Source organism: Pituophis catenifer, unplaced genomic scaffold (assembly GCF_029215685.1).
Source record: "Pituophis catenifer annectens isolate HBS135680 unplaced genomic scaffold, rPitCat1.0.hap2 SCAF_8, whole genome shotgun sequence".
In the NCBI taxonomy this organism is placed as follows: domain Eukaryota; kingdom Metazoa; phylum Chordata; class Lepidosauria; order Squamata; family Colubridae; genus Pituophis; species Pituophis catenifer.
Window position 1 is genome coordinate 34,690,790 of NW_027256888.1, and position 26,697 is coordinate 34,717,486.

The 26,697-nt window shown below is 36.5% G+C and overlaps 1 protein-coding gene across 1 annotated transcript in view; it reads right to left on the bottom strand.

Annotated features, from left to right (window-relative positions):
• The window catches only part of VEGFC (vascular endothelial growth factor C), a 54,641-nt gene that overhangs the window by 23,087 nt on the left and 4,857 nt on the right, over nt 1-26,697 (bottom strand). Inside the window, 3 exon segments of the mRNA XM_070948565.1 lie at nt 26,394-26,432; nt 26,435-26,461; nt 26,684-26,688. Of these exon segments, the coding sequence (XP_070804666.1) occupies nt 26,394-26,432; nt 26,435-26,461; nt 26,684-26,688 (71 nt within the window).

The window sequence follows — 26,697 nt, forward strand, 5'->3', positions numbered from 1 at the left end:
ATTGATTTGCCAAATAAAAACAGACTGCAACTAAAATGGATGCCTTTTAAGTTCGTCAATTGTAATTGTGGATTGTAGAGAGCCATCTTCAGGAGGAAAAAGAAATCATTATAACACTGAACTTCTGTTTTGGAAAAAGAAAAAAAACCTTGGACTTTGAAAGATAACAGCATGTGAGAAATTTTAAGGAGGTTTTGTTTGTTCACAAGCGTTTTGGCTTGGAGGAAAAAAAAAGAAGAGGACTGTAATGTAACAATATCAATTTAGAAAGAACAAAATGGCGCAGGAACTGAAGGAAATGATGATATTGATGTACCTATCATTGAAAATGGAAATAAGGGAAATGACCACAATGCTGCATGGAAAATTGAAACTTGATGACCAAAAAATTGACTTAGGATACATTCAAACTGACAAAGAAACAACTAATGAGAAACAAGGAAAAGAGACTGATAATAAAGAAGAAGACAAAGACAAGGAGATTGATTATAGAAAATTAAATGATTACATGGGTAGCAATAATAAAAAGGAGAACTTTAAAAATTACATTGGGTTTATCAATGGAAAACACAGAAAAAGGTGAAAAAACAAATAAAGAAAAGAGGATGGAATAGAAAGAATATAAAAAACTTAAATGATTACACTGGGATTATCAGCGAGAAAATAAGAAAAAGGGAAAAGGGATGGAAAATAATGGGAAAGATACAGCAAAATAGAAGAGTTTATGATCTTAAAAAAACAAAATGATTACACTGGGGTTAACAATGGGAAGATGAAAAAAAGGGAAAAGAGAGATCAGGATTTTAAAATACAAAAAAGAAAAAGGGGAAAGAAAAAGAAAGTAAAATATAAAGATAGAAAGGGAGAAAGAAATGGAAGGAGAAAATGAGGTAAAGAAAATGAATACTAGGGAAAAGATGAAATTGTATTTTCAATGAAGTGATTTTAAAGCTATATGGATATATGAATAATTGGAACATTTTTAATTAATGAAGGGAACTGTAATAAATGAAATAGCCTTAATTATATATTTGGTATTTAACTAAAGAAAACCAGAAAGCTGAAATAATATTGGATTATGAATTAATTAGATATATTTAACTGGTCTCTCATAAAAATGTTATAAAAGTATTGAAGTGTACTATTTGGAATAATTGACAAAGAAAAAATTATTTCAGATTGGAACAAAAGAATTTAAGAAAATAACTGAGAATTGTATTATGTTATAAATTTAGGGACATTGGAGTAAGATTGATATTGCATTGATTTTTTATGGAATATGGCTAATTAATTAGTGAAATTATGATAATTGGATTAAATGCTAAATAATGAATTATTTAAGTCAATATGTAGAAATGAACTGTATTTTTAATGAAGTGAGTTTAAAATATATGGATGTATGATGAATGTAATAATAGGAATATTTTTAACTAAATTACAAATTACTTAGATATATTTAACTAGTTTTTGATAAAAATGTTGAAGTGTACTATTTGGGACAATTGATAAAGAAAAAACTATGAGATTGGAACAAGAGAATTTAAGAAAATAATTGGGTATTATGTTATATGAATCTAAATGTAGAGGTATTGGAGTAAGATTGACACTTCATTGATTTTTTATTGAATATGCTTAATTGAAATGTATTATTTGGAATAGTTGATAAAAGAAATATTGGAGATGAATAAGAGAATTTGAGGTAATAATTGAGGATTGTATTATGTTATGTGAATTCAAATTTAGGAGTTCAAATTTTAAGGAGAGAAGAGAAAAAATGAACTATATTAGGATAAGGTTAAGATGAAGGGTAATATCGGTTTCTTAAAATTAGAGAAAATAAATGATATGAGAAAAATTATGTATAAAATTGTGTTAAAGATGAACACAAATTTGTATAAATTTAAAACCGGGCCAATATTCTGTTCAGAAAAGATGCATTGTATGTTTGTTTGTGTGTTTAAAAAATAAAAAAACTTTACCATAAAAAAAGAAAAGAAAAAAAATCTGTTCTGCCTCCCAGCAATTTGCCTCATTGCAGCAAACAGCCTGCTTTAGTTTCATTTTCATTTTCAGCACAAGAAAAAAAAAATCTGCCTCCCAGCAATTTTCCTCCTTGCAGCAAGCAGCAGAGGCCTGCGCAGCAATAGGCAATGGCAATTCCTGCAGCCTGAAACAGCTGACGGTCCAGAGGCCGATCCAACCGACAATCAACTGCTTGTGCTAATCAGGCTGTGTTGAAGCTGAAATGGGCTGTTGGCTGCTTGCTGCAAGGAGGTAAATTGCTGGGAGGCAGAGGCCAAAAGGTGGGGCCAGTAGTTGGCTGGGGATACAGTGTATAAGACACACCCAAATTTTCACCCTCTTTTTGGGGGGGGAAATGCATCTTATACTCCGAAAAATATGGTGTGTGTGTGTGTGTATATGTATATATGTATATATATGTGTGTGTATATATATATATATATATATATATATATATATATATATATATATATATATATATATACACACACACACACACACATTTAGAAACATAAAGTTGAATTAGCATACAATTAAACTTGAAGAGAAATATATTTCAGTGTTCACTTTGCTTGAAGTAGCAATGAAGGACATAATATAAGCAATACAATAGGCTTCTAAGAATAATGCATGGAATTTTTGAAACTAATTCTGTAGGAACCAATTTTCTTGAATTTAAATATCTGTATTATATTAAACAAGCAGTCAAAACGCACTGCTTACAAACATGAGGTTTTTAAAAGTTTCTAGCTGAGGGACTGCCTTGTCAATAGCAAAAAAAATAAAATAAATGATTAAAGTGCTTCCTTCCACTCATGGAGCTGTCAAAAACATAACTATATATTGGTCCAAATAAATGCAGCATAAAATTGCTTATGAACTGTTGATTCCTTTGTCCTATCCTACGTACTTCTAAAATCACACCCTTATCTTTCTTGGAAATTTCCTCAATTATAAAATAATGTTGCCACTAGTAGACATAATACTAATTCTTTCCATTAAAAGGTTCTGCTCACTTTCCCTTTTTAAAACATACATAAAATATACATATTATACTTTACGATCCCAACTAAATTTTAACTAAATCCCAATTAAATTTTTGCCTATCACAGTGGTCCTTCAGTGCTAATGTCCTCTGTTGTTCTCCAAAGGTTTCCCATCTGCTGAAAGCTATTGTCCACTCAATCCAACTTTTCTATTTTCCTAATTAGTGGGCATTCTTCTGTGCATTTTAAACAATATTTTTTTCAAATTATTCACACAAACTCAATTACTATATGCCATCCTACAAGCAATCTTCTAATACCTATTCTAAAGCAGCAATCTTTAAACACAATACTTCCTTGTTGAACAATTTAATAGCTTGAGATAGAAGTTATATAATAACCAAAATGTTTAAAATTGGATTGATCCATTTTTGAGAGGTGATTACTCCACATGCCAGTGTCATCATGTCTTTAAAATTTACTGATTGATTTATTTTTAATCAATGTATATGATGACTCTTTCAGCATATAACTAAGAGCAGGATACATGTGTTCTGAACCTTTGAAAAATTTAACATTTATTAACAAAAGTTCACCAACTGAAATAACTGGATAGGTCACTTAAATACTATTCATGTTTCAGATACAAATATATTATGAAAGTGACAAATGTGAACAATCTCACTGGAATTTAATGCTTATGAATTGAGAATATGTGAAAAAGTAAAAGAGGACGCACATGAACACAAAAAAATCTCTTCTGGATGTACTAATATCTCAACTTATATTATCAAAACTTATCTATTTTTTGTAGTTTACTGTTTTGTCCCATAAAGGTGCAGGGACCAAGAGAGAGGCAATTGTTATATATTGAATTAAGTAAATAATAAGGCAATACTTGCACTAGAGGCCAGAGAATTATGCTAGTCATTTGATGGATCAAAAGTCAAAAAGTACTGTACTGGATAAGGGGTCAGGCTATGAATCACTATATCTAGGCAGCTTGATATATCCAAAAACTAGATCACATTAATATTTTTGAATATGGGAATTCAATGTAGAATGAAATGAATATTGACTCTAATAACCATTTCAGTCTTTCATATTGGCCTACATACAGTAGTTCACAGCAACCTACCTCTGTCAGGTTGAGCTGGAACTCAACATGGTTTTGACTTTCAAGGAGGATACTTGTCTCAGATGCCTGACCCAATGATTAGCCCTCTGTTCCTTCACTCAGTAGAGAGGCACTCATTAGGCTTGGAACTGTTTGTCTAAGAAAGTTGCAAGGCTTGATTCTACTTTTTATCCCTAACTGAACTGTGCGCTGAAACAGGCATCTATTGTCATCTCATGATATCACCACATCCTCTTCTGAGAAAGAACCCAGGGCTAACATAATAGCTATGAATAGCATATTACCAACAATCTAAAATAATATTTTCTTTGTTCTAGATAAGTGGTCAACATTATGACAGTGTTCTCTTTGTGTCAGAATAACATAGATAATATTTTAGATAATGACTCTAATGTTTTTTAACTTCATTCTTACAACAACTGAAAGTTACAACCATAAGCATCTTCTATAAACAGTTTTTTTTCTGTTTAAGTTATTCAATTATTTTGATACTATATTTTTATTTTACAGAGTGAAACAAGCAGAAGGGAAATCTCCAGGGGGAGAGCTAAAGTATTTTAGTGTTCATTTATTTGTACAAATAGCACTTGTCCAGAACTTAAATTGGATTGTTCATGAGGTGATGAGTCTGTATTATATACAATAAACAATAAAACAATTAACAAGAATTTGCAAATGATATATTATTTTCCAAAATTTATTATCTAAGCCTGTAGCTGCTAAAAAAATCTTATTAAGTGCCTAATTTGTATCACTGAAAATACAGAAAACTTAAATCTACTACATTTTGTAATAAATCACTCTTGTCAGCAATTTTATGAAAAAAATCAGATTCTACAAATCTGCTACTATTGGACAAAATAGCTACATGTGTGCTAAAAAAGCTCTTCATCTACTATCTTTCCAATACCTAGAATGTAATAATTTTTAAATTTGTTTAGTTAATGGAAGCTTCAATAAAAAATTGTGTGAATGTTGTTTTAGCAGAAAGATAAGTGAAATGAATAGATTAATTTATCTTGTCGGAGGTTTTATCATGAACTTAGCATCTTGATTTAACAAAGCAACTAGACAAGTGAACTTTAGATTTAGGGATATTTATTAAGTTTTGGGATAACAATTATTCTGGATTGTTGCCATGTCAGGAATTGTACTACCTCCAAGAATATTACTCAAAAGAGACTAAAGCTTCTGTCTGTATTCCAGGATATTTGCCTGGTTTTAATCTCCTGTGGCTTCATTTAAAGAAATTAAATGTCTGTATATGTTCCAAATGAAGACAGAAAAGAATCAAATTGGAATCTGGTTGAAGCCTGATTCTGGAAAAGCCAGATTTATTTCAGAAGGTTACATAAACAAACTCCAGTCATGTTTCTAATGGCCACAAAAGTAATCCTACCTTTCTTTTAAAAGCGTATAGAATTATAAATTGGTAGTTCAAATATATTAAGATGGCATGTTATCTCTATTTAGAAATATGAGTTTAGTTCGTTCTGTTTATGTGAAAACTAAGTCTATTTTTTCCTTTCAGGAATTTATTGAATTTTTTGACTGGGGATTTCTCCAATATTACCAAATCTCTTTTGCCTTCTCAACTTCACATTATATTAATAACTTAGGATTTTATTTATCATATTTATACCTGCCATAAGTGATGAGGTTTTTAGCAATTAGAGTAATTAATGCAAAATACAATAGTGTATATTTTAAAAACATTGAAGGTTAAAATTATAATTAAAATCATAAACATAAGTACATCTTGCAGTAGTAGATGTTCTTTCACTGTAGTCTCTCGAATAACTCAGTTTTCAAAGGTTCCAGAAGGCTGAAACTTCTGGATCAACTTGATCTCTTCCAGGACCCCATTTCATAAAATTATTAGTGCCATCAAAAAGCAGAACCTATGGGTCTCCATACTACAGATTTCACAAAAGGATTACTAGCAACATTTTCTGAACATCTTCTGAAATATGTATGTTCCATGGGTCAGTTCGGATTGAAGAAGATGCATTTGCAAGGTTATAGCTGCCAAATCAAAAAACTCAGTCTATAATCAACATCTTTCAGGAAAATCAGAACTGTAACATGGAATTAATATCACTCTAGCATAGCAATAGCAATAGCACTTATAAGACTTATATAGTGCTCCATAATGGAATGTTTTACAGCATTCTGTACAGCACTCCCAGATTGTTGGGGGCACTATGCTGACATTTGTAAACCATTTGAATGGATTCACACATTGTGTCAGCACATTCCTCCCAAAAATCGGGATCCTCGTTTTACCATCATCGGAAGGATAGACGGTCAAGTCAACCTTGAGATGGTCAGAATTGAACTCCTGCAATACTACATTCTACTCACTGTGCCATTGCGGTTCCAGTAGAAATTAAGTTATTACTATTGCTATTAATTAATCTGTCAGGGTTCCAAGTAACACCCCCAATGAAAGAAGACTCCGAGGCCAGAATGTATTTCAGGTTGAAGTTGAACCACCTAAAGTATTGTGACCAATGGATTTGTTTGGGAGATAGTTTTCTGGGAGTTTTCAGGGCTTAGAGGTTTTTGTGATCAGTCCAGACCTCGAAAGGCACTTTGCCCCCTTCAAGGAAATGTCTCCAGGAGAGGAGGACCCAGTGTACTGTGTAGGCTTCCTTCTCCCAGACTGCCCATCTCCTCTCCATATCAGTGAGCTTCTTGGATACATAGGCACAGGGCAGGAGTCGTCCTTGTGGGTCCTTCTGTAGAAGCATGGCTGCCACTGCTACGTCACTAGTGTCGGCTTGGACGATGATTTGTCTCTTGGGGTCTGGGTGCTGGAGGATCATCTCCTCAGCAAACAGCCGTTTTAATTTTTCAAAGGCCTTTTGGCAATCCATCGACCAGGCGAGCGGCTGACTTGGTCATGGTTTCGTGGGAGGAGGCCCTGTTTTCAACAGTTCTGTTAAGGGCAAGGTGACTGCTGCGAATGCTTGGATGAATTGCCTGTAAAAGTTTGCAAAATCCAGGAAGCTTTGGAGCTGTTTGTGGGTGTGTGGTGGTTGCCAGCCTAGCACCGCTTTCACTTTCCTTGGGTCCATTTCCACCCCTCTGCTCGATATTCAGTAGCCTAGGTAATCTAGGGAGGTTTTATGGAATTCACATTTTGACAGCTGTGTGTAGAGCTTCGTGACCATGAGTTTTTTCAGCACTTGCTGCACTAGCTTTACATGCTCGAGAGCTTCGCTGAATATAAGAATGTCATCTAGGTAAACTAGGACTCCCTTGTATGGGTGCTCGTATAGCACCTCATTTATCAGCTGCACAAAAACTACGAGAGGCCCTTGCAGGCCAAATGGCATGATTTAAAATTGGAAGCTGCCAAGCGGAGAGTTAAAGGTGGTTTTCTATTTGTCTCGTTCTTTGATCCGTATGCGGTAAGAGGCTTCTCTCAAGTTCAGCTTGGTGAACACTTTGCCTTTGGCTAAGCGACTTAGCATCTTTCATGACAGGAACAGGTAGGAGTTCTCCACACACATTAAACCCACAAAAATCCATACAAATACATACACCTTTTTTTTTCTTTAAATAGCACTGGAGCTGCCACTCGGGATTTTTCAGGCTGGATAAAACCCCTCGCTAAATTGGCACTGATATACTTCCTTAATTCCTCCATCTCTTTCAGTGTCATGGAGTTTAGGCAGCTTGGTTTAAGTAGCTTGGCTCCCGGTACGAATTTGATCACGCAGTCTCTTGGGCGGTGAGGGAGGAGGAAGTTGCAATCTTCCTCAGTGAAGACTCCTGACAGGTCTCAGTACTCCCTTGGCATCTGTGGGCTGTCAGGTGGCCTGTCTGTGGTGGGGGCTGTGGTTTTGGGCTTGCTAAATCTGCTGGGGTTTATGGCCTTTTGGCAACGGTCTGGCTTGAGCGGTCAGATGCCTATCCTTAGTTTTCGATAGCTGTCTTCCCACAGCTTGGTCCCCATTTGTCTAATCACGCAAGGCCCAATATGATTGATTCAGTCATTTTTGGAGCTATGACGTATTGGATGAATTCTCGTTGGTGCCCCATCTCCAGCCTAACAAGCTCTGTGATCAGCGTGGCAGGGGCTCCACCTATTAGTGTCCCATTGACCTGCTCAATGCGGATGGGACGCACCAGGAGCCTCGTGCCTATCCCTAGCTGTTGGACTATGGACAGGCTGATCAGGCATCTGGTGCAGCCCATGTCTATTATGGCTTCTACCTCTCCCTGGCCCCCGTTTCCAGCACTACAATCCAGGATTTGATAATGAAGGGGTGGATGGCTTCATTTACCATAGGGTCGACTTTGCCGCTGCTCCCCTCAGCGAAGCCTGGAGGGGTTTCTCTGGATGAGTTTCCTCATCCCCAGTTGGAAGGAGAGAAACTTCGACAGCCTGCTTGGTGATTTTCCCTTTATCCAGTGGCTTCTGTGGGATTCTCCTTGCCCCGGGGCCGGAAGGGTTCTGGACTTGAGGGATTGGGGCAGGGGCCAGGTATTTGGATGCTCTGTGCCTGTGCTGTCCACATTGGTAGCACTTGACAGTGTGGGTTGTGGCACATCGGGTGGCTTAGCCAAAGTTTGGCAGCCCAGGGGTCTTCTTGCTGGTTTTTCTGCAATCAGTTTCCTATTGGAAACTGCTGTGCCACTGCTGTGTTGTACCAGGCTTGTATATGCTCCAGAACTCCCCTGATGCTGCAAGCTTGTCTGAGGTCTGGGACAAAGGCCTTTTTGAAATGGTAAATGAGGAGGCACTCAGGCCAGTCCCTCAGCTTTCTGGCCAGTCTTTGGAACTCCCACATCAATTCCTTGGGAGGTTGGGCCAACCGACCCCTGAGCAGTTGGATGAACTCGTTCGCATCATCTAGCTCTGGGGCTCCATCATCATGTAGCTCAGCTATCCACTCCGCCACCTCTCCTTCATTCATGTCATTGGCAATTGCCAAAATCAGGTCGCGATCGGTCTGATATTGGTCCCCATAGCGATCAATGTAGAACCACACCCAATTGAGGAAGTAGGCCAGCCTCCCTGGAGTCCCGTCAAATGTTGGTCTAAATTGCAGATGAGGAGAGGCTGATGGGGCCGGCTGTGGCGCTGGTGCGGGCTGCTGAGCTTGTACCGGAAGCTGTACCAGTGGTGGAGCTGGAACAGGTGATGGGATCAGTGCTAGTTGCAGAGCTGGCACTGGCTGCAGGACCAGAGCTGGTATCCATTAGTATTGCACCCACCCCCTAGAAAGCCCAGCCAGAGGGAATCTGATTGGCTGGAGGCAACATGACTGGCTGCTGAGGTGTGGGGCTGGATCTCAACAGTCCCAACGGTGGTCCTAGTAGTGCCAGGTTGGATTGGCTCAGCGGATCTTGCTGCGGCGTTGCTCCAAATCCAGCAGGGGTTGCCACTCCAGTAGACCGGGCCCGACGTGTGAGGCTATGGTGCGATCCACTTTGTGCTGAGTGAAAGGAGGTCAATGTTCCACTCGGTGCCTCTGTGGTCCCCTGGCCCGGAATGGTGGGCTGAGTCAAGTATAGTAGAAGGCAAAGAAAACAATGGAAATACACTTGATGCTAACTGCTATACTATATTTTAGATTCTAACCCCAGATTATTATCTATTTGTTTCTTTGGGATTGACCCTTTTCATATTTATGCATTTTTATCAATTCTATTTGAATTGTCTTCTGATAGTTAGAGATCACAATTCCACAGGACTCTGGTCTAAGAGAAGACCAGAACCTCCATTTATTTGTCATTGGTTCCAAGCTATTTTAATCTGCACAGAATCAACTGTTTCCTAAAGTCACTTGATTATGTTCCCAACATAACACTTAACTGCAGAACAGCTCCTATATCCATGATCGTGAACCTATGGCACGCGTGCCAGAGGTGGCACACAGCGCCCTCTCTGATGGCACATGAGCTGTTGCCTCAGTTCAGCTCCACAGTGCTTGTGCGAGCATGTCTTGCCAGCCAGCTGGTCTTCAGGTCTCTGCCGTGCATGCGCGGGGGTGGGGCGCGTGCATGGGGCTTGCACATGCATGTGTGGGGGCGGGGCACATGTGCAAGGGCCATATGCGCACTGCATTTTGGGGGTTTGGGCACACGTGCATTTGCACACATGCGCTTTGGGAACTCGGTCCAGAAAAGGTTAGCCATCACTGTCCTATACTATAAATCTATAATGACTTCCCTAAGACAATACTATTGTAACTTTTAGGGAAACACCTAATTGTAAAATTTCTTGCAGCTAGCTGAGAATTAAAAAACATGTCCTATTCTATAAGGATAAAAGGTACTCCATTATTGCTCAGAATTTACAGTACTCCCAGTATTACTGGGTCATTACTTTTGTACTTTCCTGCTGAGATTTGTACATAAAATGATGCAATGACTTATAGTATTAGAGAAGAAAAACATACCTCTGTTTCTTGATTTAAAGATTATCTGTAATTTCTCGGGCAAATATTTTGTGATCATTAGAGTTAGTTTACTTTTTTGTTAATTATAATTACCTTGGGTATGTAAGTGTAACATCAGGTAACTGACTGAAATTTTATCTGTCTTTTCTTTTTTTAAAACAGGTTTAAGTTCGGTACAATTGTAACATCATCCCTAAATCAGTTTTTATGTTTGTGAACTTTCAATAAACCCATATAAAAATGTTTACACAGCACTACAACATATTTATTATATTCGTTACAAAATCCTATGTAGTTTGACTTCATTCAGGAATTTATCAATTTTGTGCATCTTTAATTGGCTTGATAAAAGATATTACCTCAATATAGATTTACAGATAGTCCTCGATTTACAACCACAATTCAGCCCAACATTTATGCTGCTAAGTGAGACATTTGTTAATGTCTCACTTTACAAATCTTAACAAATCTTGCCAAATCTTAACAAATCTTGCCACGTTTGTTAAGTGAAACATTGCCGTTAAGTTGGTAACACAGTTGTTAAGTGAATCCAGATTCCCCATTGATTTTGCTCATCAGAAGGTCGCAAAAGGTGATCACATGACTCTGGAAAACTGCAACTGTCATAAATATGAGTCAGTTGCCAAGCATCTGAATTTTGATCATATGACCACAGGAATGCTGCAAAAAATTATCATAAGTCAATTTTTTCAGTGCTGTTATAACTTTGAACAGTCACTAAATGGACAGTTGTATGTTGAGGACTGCCTATATTTATTTTCCCAATTGTCTCTTCCTGCTTAAGCTCAGATCTATTGGATCAGATATCATTTAATTTACACTTATCATTTTTATTTATTTTATTTAACAAATTTATTTAGCAGCCCATCTCTTAACTCTGGGTGGCTTACATTTAATTAAAACAAATATAATAATAAGAAAAAGAAAACAACATAAAATCATATAATAAAAACCATCATTCAAAAACAGAAAACTCACAGTCCACAATTCAATTCATCAAAACAATCACTACTGTTCCTGAAGCAATGGCTCACTTGCTTTTACATCACACCTTTATACACTTATAATGAGGCACATTTAATCATACTCATTCCACAATACTTGGGTTTTATTTTATCTATTTCTTGAAATCCATTCACAATCATTCAGTTTTACATTTCATATGTCACACATGATTTTTAAAAAATAACAGAAAAAGGAACAAAAAGACCAAAAACCCAAAATATATACATTATCTAAATAACAACAGCAGCAACAACAAAAATTGCTTAAAAATAAGTGATCAATACAACTTTCCAAACAAAGTATAAGACTTTATATTTGTCAAAATAAACTTTCTACTTTCCCCCAACATACTAATTTCATTATTGGTGTAATGCCAAAATAACAAAACAATTCCAATCTTTTCTCTCATGTGAATTTTTAAAAAAGTTTTAAATTTTTAAAATATTTTTAAAGGATGTTTTTATACATTTATTAGTTCATAACAAGCATATCAAGAGCAGATATAATACCCACAAATTTCACATTTTATGTAACTTAGATAATTAATTTTATAGTTATTTTCAAAATGTAATCTTGGAAAAATGTAAGAAAAATCTGAAAAAACTCAATTTGAAATGTCTACAATGATATCAATTTGTTTAATTGAATTCAATTCTGTTTTATTCTGCACAGATATTATTCCTATTAACATATTAAATTAATGTATGAATATATTATACAAAAGTAATATAGGAGTAAATAATATATAGTAACTTCTTGACATTTACTTAGTATTCATTTGCTGGACTGCCAGAGTGCTGCTAAGAATTAAAATCAAGAAACTTCTAGAATTCAGAAACAATTTCTTTTCCATTCCCCTAGTAGGATAGAAATGCAGATATTATTCAAAACTACATTATTGTTATGAAGAAAACAGATTTTGGTCAATCAGTCAATTTTGGCTTGCTTTATATAATTAGCTTATGCTTTTGACAATTATGGGTTGGGGTTATATACTATGCCAGATGTCAAAAAATAATTCCTAAAGGTTATGTATTGCTTTCTTTTTTATTCCTTATGAAGCTTTTCTTTTAATTTGCACCTCACACATTTTAGGTTTCATATTAAATATGATCTGGTGTAGCTCAGTGATTAATGCACTGAAGTATGAAATGGAATGAAATGTAACCCACCCTACAGTTGCAAAATGATTGCAATACCCCTGTGATATATTTTGAGCATTTGATCGAAATTCTGTATAATTATTTACAATAAAAAGCAGGGCGGTAGGGTCAATAGTTCTCTGTTCCAAGCACTGGCTACAAAACAAGTGCAAGAAGCCACGTCAGGGAGTGATATTGATATCAGAGGCCCAATCAGTCCTTCATTTTCAGATTGTGAATAATTTATATATTGCAGAGGAGAAAACAAAGAAAATATTGGCCTTGACATATTATTATTTGATTGCCTTGGGTTTTTAAGAATAACTCCCAATTTTGAAACAACAGACAGCATGACATCTAAGACCGGGGTGGAGTACATTTTAAAAGGATTTTTTAAAAAAATATAAAATGTAGAAATCGTCACTTCAGAAATGGTCTGCTTATAGTCATTTTTACATCAGTAATGTGCCTTTTTTCTGCACTTATGAATAGCTCTCCAAATTTAGTAATGTTATAAGGCATCAGAATGTAAGAACTCAAATCGAGTGCCAGATCTATTAAAAATAGTAATAGACTTTAATAGACAACAACTTTCCTTTCTTTCAGTAGTATAAATGCTCTCCAAAAGGAAGGAAAGACTCCTAAACATTATTACAAAGGAATGGGAAGAGACAAGAAAGAAATGTCTAAAGAATAAAAGATTTCTTTTTAGATAAGAGAAGGCATTGATTAAAATAGTTATGTTCAATTTTATATATAAAATACTGAAATAAGAATTTGGGTTTTTTTTAAATTCTAAAAAAATAGAGCTTGAAAAATTGCCAATGCAGAGATACTATTAGTCTTTCTATAGAGGTAATCCTTGTTTAATGATTGGCTCTTTAATGACTGCAATTATGACATTGATGAAAAAGTATATTTAAGATCAATCATCACATTTACGACCTTCACAAGTCTGTAAAAAAAAGGAAGGCTGAAATAAGATCATAAGCACATTTGGAAGAATTTGAGGAAATGACAGGTTTGAAAATAAACTGGTCAAAATCTGAACTATTAATGAATAATAATGGTAAGGAGTGGGAGAATATGCAAGAACAACTTGGGATAAGGATTAAAAATACATTGAAATATTTGGGCATAACACTTTCACTCAAAGTTAAAGAAATGAAAAAACTAAATTATGACGTGGTGATGAATGAAATTGAGAAAAAGATAGATAAATATAAAATGATAAAGTTGTCTTGGTTTGGTAGAATTGCAATGTGTAAGATGATGTTGTTGCCAAAGTTTAATTTTTTATTTGAGATGTTACCGTTAAACTTGACAGAGAAAGGTATTGAAGGATATCAGAAGAAATTGGATAAATTTTGCAATGGTGGGAAAAAACCTAGATTAGTGAAGAAAATGTGGTATCAAAATCAAAAGGAAGGTGGATTAGGAATCCCTAAACTACTCAACTATTATTGGGCTTATGCTATTCGGACTGTGGTGTGGTAAAAATATTTAAAGGTGAAGATAGCCATTGGAGAGATTTAGAATTAAAAGACATCAAGAGATTTGGCTCAACATAGTTTTTAGATAAAGCAAAATCAAAATGTGTAATTAATAGCTATTGGTTAAAGGGACTGAGTAAAATTTGGAATAAATTTGTTAAAATTTTAATTCCAGATATAATTTTCTTAGGGAAGACAATTGAAAATTGGCCGATTAAAACTAATATAAGTCGTGATAGGGTAATGGAAGATGAAAATATACAAATTATAATAGATTGGTTAAAAACTTCAGAAAATGAAAGGAGAAAAAAAGAAATCATTAAAAAATTGGATTTAGGCTGGTTTGAAAAAATACAGATAGAAAAATGGACTAAGAAAGTAAGGGACAATTGTTCGATAAATAGAAGTAAAACTGAATTTGAACATTTGAAATTATGAAAGATGAAATTAGGCTAAAGGGACTCGTTAGTAAGATATATAAGATTATAAATTTTGATGGAAAACCACAAAGGGTGATGAAGACGAATTGGGAAAAAGAACTTAATATTAAAATATCAGATTTAGATTGGAATGTGAATTGGAAGAGTAGAATTATGAAGACTTTATCTGTAAGGATTAAAGAGCATAATTATAAGGTTGTTTGGAAATGGTATTTGACTCCATTAAGATTGTCATTGATGGATAACAAAATTAGTAAACAATGTTGGAGATGTGATATGGAATTAGGGACTTATGAACATATGTGGTACAAATGTGATAAAGTTAAAAAGTTTTGGCAACAATTGGAGAAAATGATATTTCAAATGATGGGGAAAGCAATAATATTGAGACCAGAAACTATATTACTGTTGATAATTAAGGAAATAGAACCAACAAAATATGAGAAAGAATTGATTAGAATTATGATTATAATGGGTAGAATTATAATAGCCAGATATTGGAAATTAGATGTGAATTTTAGAATAGAAGAATGGTATTGTGAAATGTGGAAATTAGCTTTAAACGATAAAATGACATGCGATATTAAAATTAGAAATGGTGACTATAAAGAAGATATTTTCTGGAAAATTTGGAAACCATTCGTGGACTATGCGCTGGGAAAATTGGATGCTTCGGTACCTGTACCCCGAGAACGTGGATTTTGGCGATCATGAGGATATATCCGAAGAACCAAATCTTCCTTTCTTATGTATAGCACAGGGTGAAGTATTGTATATGTTGTTTGTAATGTTATTTTAATAATAAAAATTATTTAATAATAAAAAAAAAAGCACAGTGATTGAGTTGCTGCTCCCAATTGTGGTAACTAAGTGAGAGCTACCTGTATTCCCTAAATTTAAAAATAAAAGGAGGAAGAAGGAAGTACTAGGCCAGTGATGGCTAACCTTTTTGCCATCGCGTGCCGGGAGAGGGGGGGGCGGGGGAGGGTCGCACGCGCACGTGCCCACGCACATGCATGCGCAACCCCTCCCCCCTCTCTCCCCCCGCTCCTGGCACATGATGGCCTGGTAGGCCCATTTTTCTTTCTTACCTGGTTCCAGATCCTCTCTGTGTATCTGGGAAGGGCGAAAACAGCCTTTCCCACTCCCTTGGAGGCCCTACGGAGGCTGAAAGGGCCCATTTCCCGACTCCCGGTGGGACAGGAAGTGACATTTTTTGCTGTCCCCAGCCTCCAGAACCTCTCTAGGAGTCTCTAGGAGCCTCTCTGGAGGCTGGAGACAGGAAAAAATGTCACTTCCTGTCCCACCGGGAGTCGGGAAATGGGCCCTTTCAGCCTCCGTAGGGCCTCCAAGGGAGTGGGAAAGGCTGTTTTCGCCCTTCCCAGATACACAGAGAGGATCTGGAGCCAGGTAAGAAAGAAAAACGGGCCTCCCCCCCCCAGGCCCTCCAGAGGCAGGAAACAGCCTGTTTCCCTACTTCTGGTGGGCCCAGAAGGCCCGAAAATCAGCTGGGTGGGGTGCACATGCACCCCAGAGCTGAGCTGGCGTGCCCACTAATATGGCTCCATGGTTCACCACCATGGTACTAGGCCTATTAAGTACTAGGACCAAAGAAACAATGCACTTTCAATGTGCATGGAGTGGGACCCATGCAGAGTTGCAAAGTTATTTGAAGAGAATAAGAGAATAAGATTTGCTTTGTAGTTGAGAGATGCTATACAAAATATATAAATACAAGAATAAGATACATAGCCTTTGTGTCTTTTCCTGCAATCTTAAGGAAAGAGATAGAAAGTACCATTTCACATATAGATTCAAATACCCATGAAATCATTAACTCAGCTGCCATTGATTTAAGATAGATGAGAATAGATATATGCACTCTCTGTGCAGTTTCATAAAAATTAATAATTATATTTAGTCAAAATCAATGAGCACCAATAACAAGTGTTATCTTTGTTTCTTTACTTATCTTCTCTGTGACAAATCTGAGTCCCATAGAAAAAATAGACATTTCATCTCATACCTGGAAACAGCTAATTGACTCTCTAAAACTGGATTTCAGTTATACCCAATCTATCTATCTATATATAAACGAAAACCACTCATGCCGCGATCACGAAATCTCCAGAACCGTAAAGTTTACAAACTTGAAATTTGGCACGTATGTTCCTCTTGGCTTCTAGATGCTTGCTAAGAAAGGATTTTTCAAAAATGACCAACTGATCATTAGTATTTCTTATATTATTATTATTAACATGCTCTGATGTTAATTATTTAGACGTTCTACTCCCCCTCCCAACTTGAAAATAACTCTGGAGAGAACAGGATAGGACAGGAGACACGTCTGTGAAGCAAGCCTAAGGGAAAGAAAGGATAGGAGAGGCTTCTGTGGGGCAAGCCTGAGGGAGAGAAGGGGATAGGATAGGGGACGTTTCTGTGGGACAAGTCTCAGGGAGAGAAGGGGATAGGATATGTTTCTGAGGGGCAAGCCTGAGGGAGAGAAGGGGACAGGATAGGGGAGGCTTCTATGGGGCAATGCCAAGGGAGAAAAGGGGAGAGGTGAGGCCAATTGTAATTACTCATTAATTTTCAAGCTGTAAGTGTTGATTTATCAAGCCTGATCACATAGTTTTGTAGCGGAGCACGGGTATTCAGATAGTTTTATATGTATAAGGGCTGAAAGGAAACCAAAGAAGTAGCATAGATGCCTCTAGGGTTCATGTTTATGTACTCTAAAAATATGAAAGACTTTTCATTTTTTAAAATTAATGCACATAAATATGTTTAGTCTTTAGTAATTTACTGTACCATTTAATTATATGAAACCTAGCCTTTGAGTTACAAATGTAATGGAGCCTGCCCATTTCATTCGTAACCCAAGGATTTGTAGGACTAAATTATGTAACTTGAATGTGATCACTCCCTCCTTTCACCCATGCATTCACTAATCAAATGTGTGGCTTGTTAAGTGCACATGAGATATCTCAGGTTGGGGAAGGCCATATGGGGGCCTAGAGACAGAACATGTTGTGACCTAGGCTTCTTGAGTCATTAAAACACACGAGTAGTCCCAAAAAAACACTTTTACTGCAACAGCTGTGAATTATGTTCATTCACAGCTGAGTCCCAATTAGTTGCAAAAAGTCCTTCGGGATAATCACCAACCTTTATATACCTTGACACGCTGCCAAAGACCTACTTGTCAAAGCCACATGGAGTCCAGAATCAAACAGAGATGTCGATTGAGAACAGAATTAAAAACGTTGCTTTCCTGCAAAGGGCCCACGTGACTTTGCTCCTCTTTTAAGCCTTATGGGAGGCGCCAATCATCTTCAGGCCTTACTCCTGAGTCGTCCCTTTTGTTTTAACTGTTCTTGCCTAGTGTGCATGCGTGCACTAGGAACAGGCTCCTCCTGTTCCTCTGCCTCTCTGATGTTCGAATCTGGAAGCTCCGGAGTCTGCGCATAACTACCAGATGGCCCTGAGCCCATCTCTGCCTCCGATGCAGAGCCCTTATCCGAGCCTTCCCCAGACACTAGGACTGGCCCATGTTCCTCCTCAGCCTCCTCACTCTCCGACTTCGCTGTCAGCTCCGCAAGCTGCTGACAGACCACAACAGAACAGGCCACCTGCTTCAGACAACCCAAGGCCTCCCCTGACCCACTGAGATACCTCATTCTCCCTCCCCTGGGGTCACAATTGCTCCCCCCCATCCTGCCGCTCTGGGTCAGTTACCTTGTGAAGATCTATCCCTCTCTAGCCTCTCTCTTTCTTTGCCTGCTCCTGGCAAATGGCGCGAGCAGAGGGAGAGCAGGATGAGCGCACCGTGCTTGGCTTCTCTGACTCACCACTTCTGGAGCAATGGTCAGCCTCGGTGAGTCTCCTCCAAAGGCTTCCCATTTCCAGTTGCCATGCAAACACTTTTCATGCATAGACTGGAAGCTTCTGGATGTCCTAAACTTGCACACTCTGCAAAAGTGGATGGGTGCTTGAAGTCGCAAGAGATCATGATCCCCAGAAGCTTTCAGCCTCTGGCTGAAAAGTGTTTATGCGCCTATGGGATGCTGCTTCAAAGAACCGCATAGGGCTTGAGGAGGCCTTTGCCAAAGACTGAGAGCCACTAGAGCAGTGATGGCTAACCTTTTTGCCGTTGTGTGCCAAAAGTCAGGGGAGGGGGGGCTCACATGTGCGTGCGCCCACACCCATAATTCAATGCACCCCGTCCCCCAGTTAATTTTTATTCCCAGTTAATAGGTTAATCATTCATATTTGGACAACTTTTCTGTTGTACTTAGGAAGGAGAAAAATAATCATTACCTTAATAATAACAGTTTAAATAGCTTTATTCAACTGAAACAATAGCATTACAGCATATGTTATTTGCTTAAACAAACATCCATGTTTGTTAACTAATTTGGCTAAACAAAATATATATATTTTAAGAAACTTAGACTGTCAGCATAGCCTACACATGAAAAACTTAAATACTGTCCTCTGTAGCTCACTTGTCATCTTCATCTTCTTCTTTGTTCATAATCTGGAAAAGAAAAACAAGCTTTCCTGCTTTATCGGGTCCCAAACGATTTCTCAATTTAGAATGAATGAGTCCAAAGGAAGAGAATATTCTTTCAACGCCTGCAGAAGAAGCTACTGCTGTTAAAAGTGAAATCATTACTTGAACAGTCTCTAAATCCAAGTGCTTAAGTGACTTCCACCAGTTCACTGGTGTGACTTTCTTCAAAATATCTTCAGCAAACATATATTTCTTAAATGGTTCCCCCTTAGCTTTGAAGTTTATTATAGTTGGCATTACAGATGGATGATTGCTGGATACCCATGTCATAGCTAACTCCTCTTCCTCAGCACTTAAGTTTTGACCCTGATACTGGATATTGACAATATTTGCCAAAAAATGAGCTGGAGACAGTACTTGTCCCATTCATTTTTTTAATGCTTGTAATTTAATTCTGTCCATGTGTAGTTCTGTTTTTAAGTGTTCACTCAGTTCGTTCCAAATTTCAACAGCATCAGCAATAAAACAGCTATTTTTCTGTATTTTGTTTAAAGCTTCAGAGATGGGTTTCAGGATGCTCAGCATATGTTCAACATTTCTCTTAAGGCCAATGTTGAGGATCACAAACTGTCATCAGAATAGGCCAGTTCTTGATATACTGCTCAAAACAGTCCACCACAGAGTTCCATCTAACATCTTGTAGGAGCGTTAGCTTGGTTCCACCCATCCTTTTCAGAACTGCTGCAGCAAAATGATTGTTATGGAAGTATTTAGCAATTTCAACAACATTAGTCTTTATTTCTGGAACACTTAAGTCTTTGGCTAAGAGGTGCAGCAAATAAGCACTGCAACCATATGTTATTAGCTTTGTATTCCCTTCCTGCTCTTCTAAATTTCTTCTCATCTTGGATACATTTGCAGCATTGTCTGTGACCAAACTGCGTACTAGACATTTGAATTTTTGTTCACATGTTATTATAGCTTTTACTGCCACTTCTTGTAAGTATTCTGCTGTGTGTGCATTTCCTGACGTATCAATTGTTTGTGCAAGGAAGACTTTCCCTTCTTCTATTGTTATACAAGCACATACAATAGGATCATTGTGGACATTACTCCACCCATCAATACTTAGGTTAACAATTCTACCCTCCAGAGCTGTTGCACATTGCTCCATTTCTCTGTCATACTCTTTATCCAGCAGTTTCCCTGCAACATTTGCTCTGCTGGGTGGACTGTATCCTGGTCTCAGTGACTGAACCATATTAATGAAATGTGGGTTCTCAGTCAGACGGAAAGAAGAGTTCATTGCATAAACAAACTGGGCAATTTTTTCATCAACTCTTTTTCTAATCTGCTAGTTTTTATCACAAACTTATCTATCTATGGTGGTTCTAGGAGGGAAGGGTTTTTTTTCTGTCTTTTAGATGATAGTGATATGTGGCTGTGGGTGTCTGATGATGATGATGCTAATGAAGCACTATCCTGGATGGATAACTCTGAAACTGTAGAACAGGAGGATGGTGATCTTGAAGGTGGATAGTTTCCAGAATCCATGAATTCCCCTAAACAAAAAAGTCAATGCTGTTATTTTATTGTTTATACAATTTCTGCTTATTGTACACAGAACTGCCCCAAAAGGAATATTTGCTTTTCTTCATAACTGTACCAAATGACAGTAACATGCAGTAATAATAAGAAATATAATTTTGCTCAAACATGACAGTTCAAGGCAGTCTTTTGAAATATGATTCAATAAAAATGTTTACCAACCTGAAGATCCTGCCTGTTCAAATCTGTTTCTTTGGTCATCTTCATCACAGAACTTCTCATGATGTTGCCTCATTCGGGCCACCAGGCCTTGCATTTCTTTGTTGTAGTGTTTGCAGTTTGCACGCATGCCTGCCTTACCGATAGGTAAAGGAACTTCATTAAAATATTGCCAAACTGGTCTCTTTTACGGCCTGCTGCTGTTATAGGTTTTTTCCTCCAAGGAAAGAATGTGATAAACCTCAGGTCATATACACAAAAAGATCCAAAGACTTGGCTGTCTGTGGCTGTGCAGTATTGTGCTCAGAAAGTTTCACTTTCATTTTGTACTGCTTGTCTGCTTGCCCCTTCCTCCTCACACTTAGTTTCACTTTCTTCTTGTGCAGATGTATTTCACTCCAAACAATCAGAAAAATATTGTTTCTATTCTATTCACTGAACTTCTTGAAACTTAGCACTGAAGGGGTTGATTCTGTATTCATAGAACAATAGGATTAAGGTCTTTTTCTCAACTCTGTTCATGTTATAACATTTTTGCTGTGAAGAAGAGGCATGTGATCTCTGCTGAGTCAAATTCAGTTTTGAGAACTGCAAAAGTAACCCAAGCATCTGTAATAATATCTTGTAGGCAGAGAAACTGCCCAATAATCTTACAAAAACCTCTGGAAGAGCATGACATTGTGAATGGATTAATGGAATTTATTTACCAAAAAAATTAAACATATACAGCCTTATTCTACATAATTAAAGAACTAATCCTTATTTCATGATGGAATATTTTCCTCAAAAAGCATTTTATGTAAAAAAATCTGATTTAAATCAAAAAAATCTGATTTAAATCAAAAAAATCCGATTTAAATCAAAAAAATCTTTTTTGGGGGGGGGGGGGTTTAAAAAAAATCATTGATTTTTATCCACCCTGGAGTCTAGCCCAAAGTTACCTAAGCGAGCTTCTGTGCAGCTGAACAAGCTGCACAAGGGAGTGGACGTATACCTGGATCTTCATAATTTTAGTGAAATGTCTTAACTACTCACACTTGTATTTGAGGGATGCAATTAGATGATCCACAATTCATGATAGATATGATTTGCATTGAGAATATTGATAGGCATTTGTACAATCTATGTGAAAGCTGAAATTGTAATTTATGTATTAAAAAATTATTTCACAACAATCACCTTCTAATCAATAAATCACAAAAGTCCATATCTTTCTGTTAAATTTCTAAATATTCTAAAAGGTTAAAATGTTGCACAAATTCAAGTAGACAAAACTTTTATACATCCTGAATGCCGCAAGATTTGGTTTAACTTCAGGCTTTTTAATTCTTTCACTGCTGTTTAATGTTAGGCTCCATAAGCACCATTTAGTTAAGTTAAGAATGCCCTGATGCCTACATGCACTGGATTGCTAATCTCTCTCACTCAGTGATGCCAGTGAGCGAGATCTAAAAATATTCCCCACTAAGGACAAAGAAATAAAATGAAAATCCATTTCTCCAGCCCAGTTTTAGCAGCCCAGATACCTGAGGAAGCAGAGAACAGAAACAGCAAGAAAAGCTGTGATTAAGAAGAGGTATATGATATAGTTCAATGCAGCACTGGTAGCAGGGAAAGAAGAAAAAGTAGTGACAACAGGAGAAGGAAACAGGAAAGTCAGCTTCTTCGCTATGAAGGAAGAATATAAAGAAGTATGTTGCTGTATAAGCCAATCCCATGCTTCAGACTGCAACAAACCAAATCACCACATATTATCTTTAATATTTGCTTATTCACAAAATAAATTCATTCATTCAGAAACAGATTCACTTTCTGATCTCTGCTATCTCTATGTACCACTTAATTTGCAATTGACACTAGGATTGGCTTGCTATCTTGTCAAGTAGAGAATCATAGCCATTACATATAGTCATAGCACATAGCACAGCATAGTGTACACATACATATATACATACTGTACAAAGTTAGCACCCACCCCTCACCTAGAAGAAATATTTTGTGAAATATTAAAAAGGCAGAATGTATTTCCCCTAAAAGAAAAATATAAATCTTAAGGGAGACAGAAACTCAGCCCCAGCTCCCTGCCCCCAGCAGATATCCTATCCACAAAACAAAAGACCTTCAGCTGCAGGGTGATGGGATTAGAAAATTGACCCTCCAGGACATAATAGGATTATCTAGCAGAAGACACAGAGCCCACTGCAATCTCCTAAGGACATTGCATCACCCAGCAATTTTAACCAAACTTATCTCAGACAAACATGACCCCCCCATGGCCCCATGGGAGTCTGACAACAGCCAATAGAATACATGTTCTTGCACAAAAACAGAAAGTTCAAGTGCAAAGCCTAAGAGAAGATATAAAAGCCACCCTCTCTCAACTCCATGTGTTCAGCTACCCAGAATCACACGTGCTTGGTAGTTCTGCTTCATCAATAAATGGATCCTCTTTCCAATCAGCCTCCAGCCTCCATTTTGTCTCCAGTGCCTTTCTCCCGGTTTGGAACTGAACCAGATGGATATTTCTTCCAACAACACACACACACACACACACACACACACACACACACACAATCTGTAGGCCAGGGCTACTGATTTACCCATTTTATCTAGTAAAGGATTACCCTAAGGGTACATCACTTCCATTGCTAAATTCCAAATCTGTGAACTCAGTTTGGCATTTTAAAACTCCACTACCAGATACCATTTTGCTAAGCTTTCTTGTTATCATAAGCAGAGCACAGCACTATGACGGTCAGGCTTAAACTTCATTCTTCTACCACACTATTTGCTTAACTATTTTAGAGAAAGCCAAGGTTGGTAACGATCACTGCAGTACGCTGCCTCGAGGAAACCTTAGAACAATGTAGTAAAGACTCCTAAACTTAATCTAACAACACAATTGTTCCAGCAAAAATAATTATTTCAATAATATTAATGTTATTTCTTCCTTTTACCCCTATTGGAATAAAACCAGCAACTTATTTTGGTTATGTATGTTACATTCCAGAATGATATTAAGACTAAAATATGACAGAAATCAAAGATAAAGGCAAAATATCTGAATATTTTATCTAAAAACCTGCAGGGCAATTTATTTTGAAATAAGTAAGAGTTATATTGGGACACGTAGTATTTGTACTGGTTACAACACTTTTCTGCTATCATAAATATAGTACAAAACAAAACATATTTCAGTAATAATCCTACCTAAACACCAAGACTTAAGAATTCAAAAAGAATATTTGTTATATCAGAATTTATTCACTATCATATGATGGATTTATCTAAACACAAAAGTTTAAAGATGCATATGTATGTAAATATATTCCTACTGGACACAGTTACTTTACAAAACATAGTTGGCATTTCCCAAAGCAATCAACTTACATAGGCAAGTGCAGCCAAGTTCTCTGGTAGGAAAAAAATAATAGAAAATATTTATTTTAGCAGGATACTACAGGACTAGGAAAAATATGAAACTAGTAGACCTTTTGATGATTTATGGCAGATTGGCAAGAATCTACTCTTTTGAAATTATATATTGCTGAAATAAATACATTTGTGACAACTGGAGCAGATATATATGGAAAAGAACTATGAGTCCCACTCAGGTTCAAATTCTCAAAATAAATTCCTATAATCCTTAACTTCAAATGAATGTTCTCTGCACTAGGTACCAGTGGATCCTCACATCTAAGAAAAAATAAAGTTGCATAAGTCTGTGCAAATCCTTTCAAAGAAATGCTTTACAGGAACTTCAGCATGTGCAAAGTACTTCTAAAACTAGTCACAAATTTCTATGATCTATGTAACTCTATAAGACAATATATACACTAAAGGTGCTCTGGAAGTAGATACCAATCACAGCACAAATAAAAGAAGTTGAAATAAGCAACTACAAACAAAATATATTTAAATTAAAATGGATTCTGGTTGGATCCATAATGTATTAGGCATAATATAATTGGTTCAGCTTTTACTTAATGTGTTATATAACACTCTTCTCTCCTCCCCATAATACTGTATTTGTAATTCAAAGTTTCAATCAACATAAACTGCTGGCATTTGTGAAACTTGGTCTTTGGCTTAGCATCAACTGTGAATTTGGCCAATGTGGCTTGTTCAAATGAATAAAATGCATTTCTACTCAACTTGTGATTTCGGCCTGAGATTATTCAATACTTAAATGAACACAGTATCAAACGATGACAGAAAAGAAATAAATGTGTTGCAAATATCAAACTTATTTTCTTGTTAAGAATAAACAAAAAGAATTGGATGTACAAAGTAAAGGAGAGATTGTTTCTTTTTTAATTTCAGGAAAGCATAATGGGTAGAAGGCTTTACTGGAATATTAAACAAGAGATAGTTTGAGTAGATTCAGCCAGATAATTATATTTTTGCATAATAGTAAGATTATTCATCATTTTTGCACGCACTGCTTAAATAGCACTGCACATATTGCAATGCATCAGGATTTAATGTATGAATATATAGGAGTCTATGGAGAAAGAAAGTAGCTTTCAGTTGGAATTGATAATTCCTAAACATTACATATTATTTATGTAAAAATGTATACTTTTCTTTTAATATGCATATTTCACTCAGGAAATCTTAAAATCTATGAAATCGGAAGTAAAGCTACAAGCTAAGAAGTCATTTTAGTACACAAGAAAACAATCACAGTATGATTTATTTGGAAATGTGATATTAGTTATTAATTGATCTTGGTTAGCATACAGGACATTGTTAGACTATGGATCTAAACTTTTGCTTCTATTAACTCCTTTACAAGATAGCATATGGCAGGACCTGATTAATCTCAAACATCTAAGTCAGTTTGTATTTGGATGTAAGGCCACTAGGAAAATCAAGGCTAGGAACTTGATAAGTACATCCTATATTGCCTATCTAGAAGGCAATGGCAAAATATTTTCACATAGTTGCCAAGAACAACAATATGTCCCTGAAGTTACTAGGACTCAAGTTGGACTTAAAGGAAATATTTAGTTATCTATTAAACTCTTTTCATAAGTCAGCCACTAAATTTAATGAATTTATTTCCAGATAAATTGTGTACAATTGTAGCCTATGTAAATAACAATAGGATTGCTTTTGATTTCTCTACATAACCCCACAAACACTCAATCTTTACTTAATATCTCATACCTTTATTTTCAAAATATAAAAATTGTTTATCTATGAAGATTTTCAGGCATCCAGGTCATGGTTGTTCCAAGGGTGCTTTATGAACTGAAGAAGCTACTTGTATGAAAAGTAAAACATCTTCAAGCAAAACAAAGAAAACCCAGCTGCCTTTTGAAAAAGCACCTTGAGACATAAAAGTTGTTTGCATGTTGCATTTAACTATTCAAAAAATTTACATGGATGCTTGAAGTGGAAATGTTTTATACAAATGTACACAAACAGCAAAATTTTCTTACTGAAGATGCTGGAATTTCAAATCCTAGTACTAGTCCCACTCAAATGCTCTCTCAGCAGGATGGCATATCTCCATTTCCCTTGAAAGATAACACAGGGATATCTATGAACCTTCACATTTGTTTAAACAGTTGTAAGCAACTACTAATTCATACTTGTAAATAATAAATAATTTGGGGGGGGGGAGAATCAATTAACCAACTTAAGATAAATCTTAAATTTCTGACAAGGTTTTAACAGAGTTTGAATATCACACTCTCCAATTCATTTGTTTGCAGAAAAGTGTTTACACTTGAACTGATAATG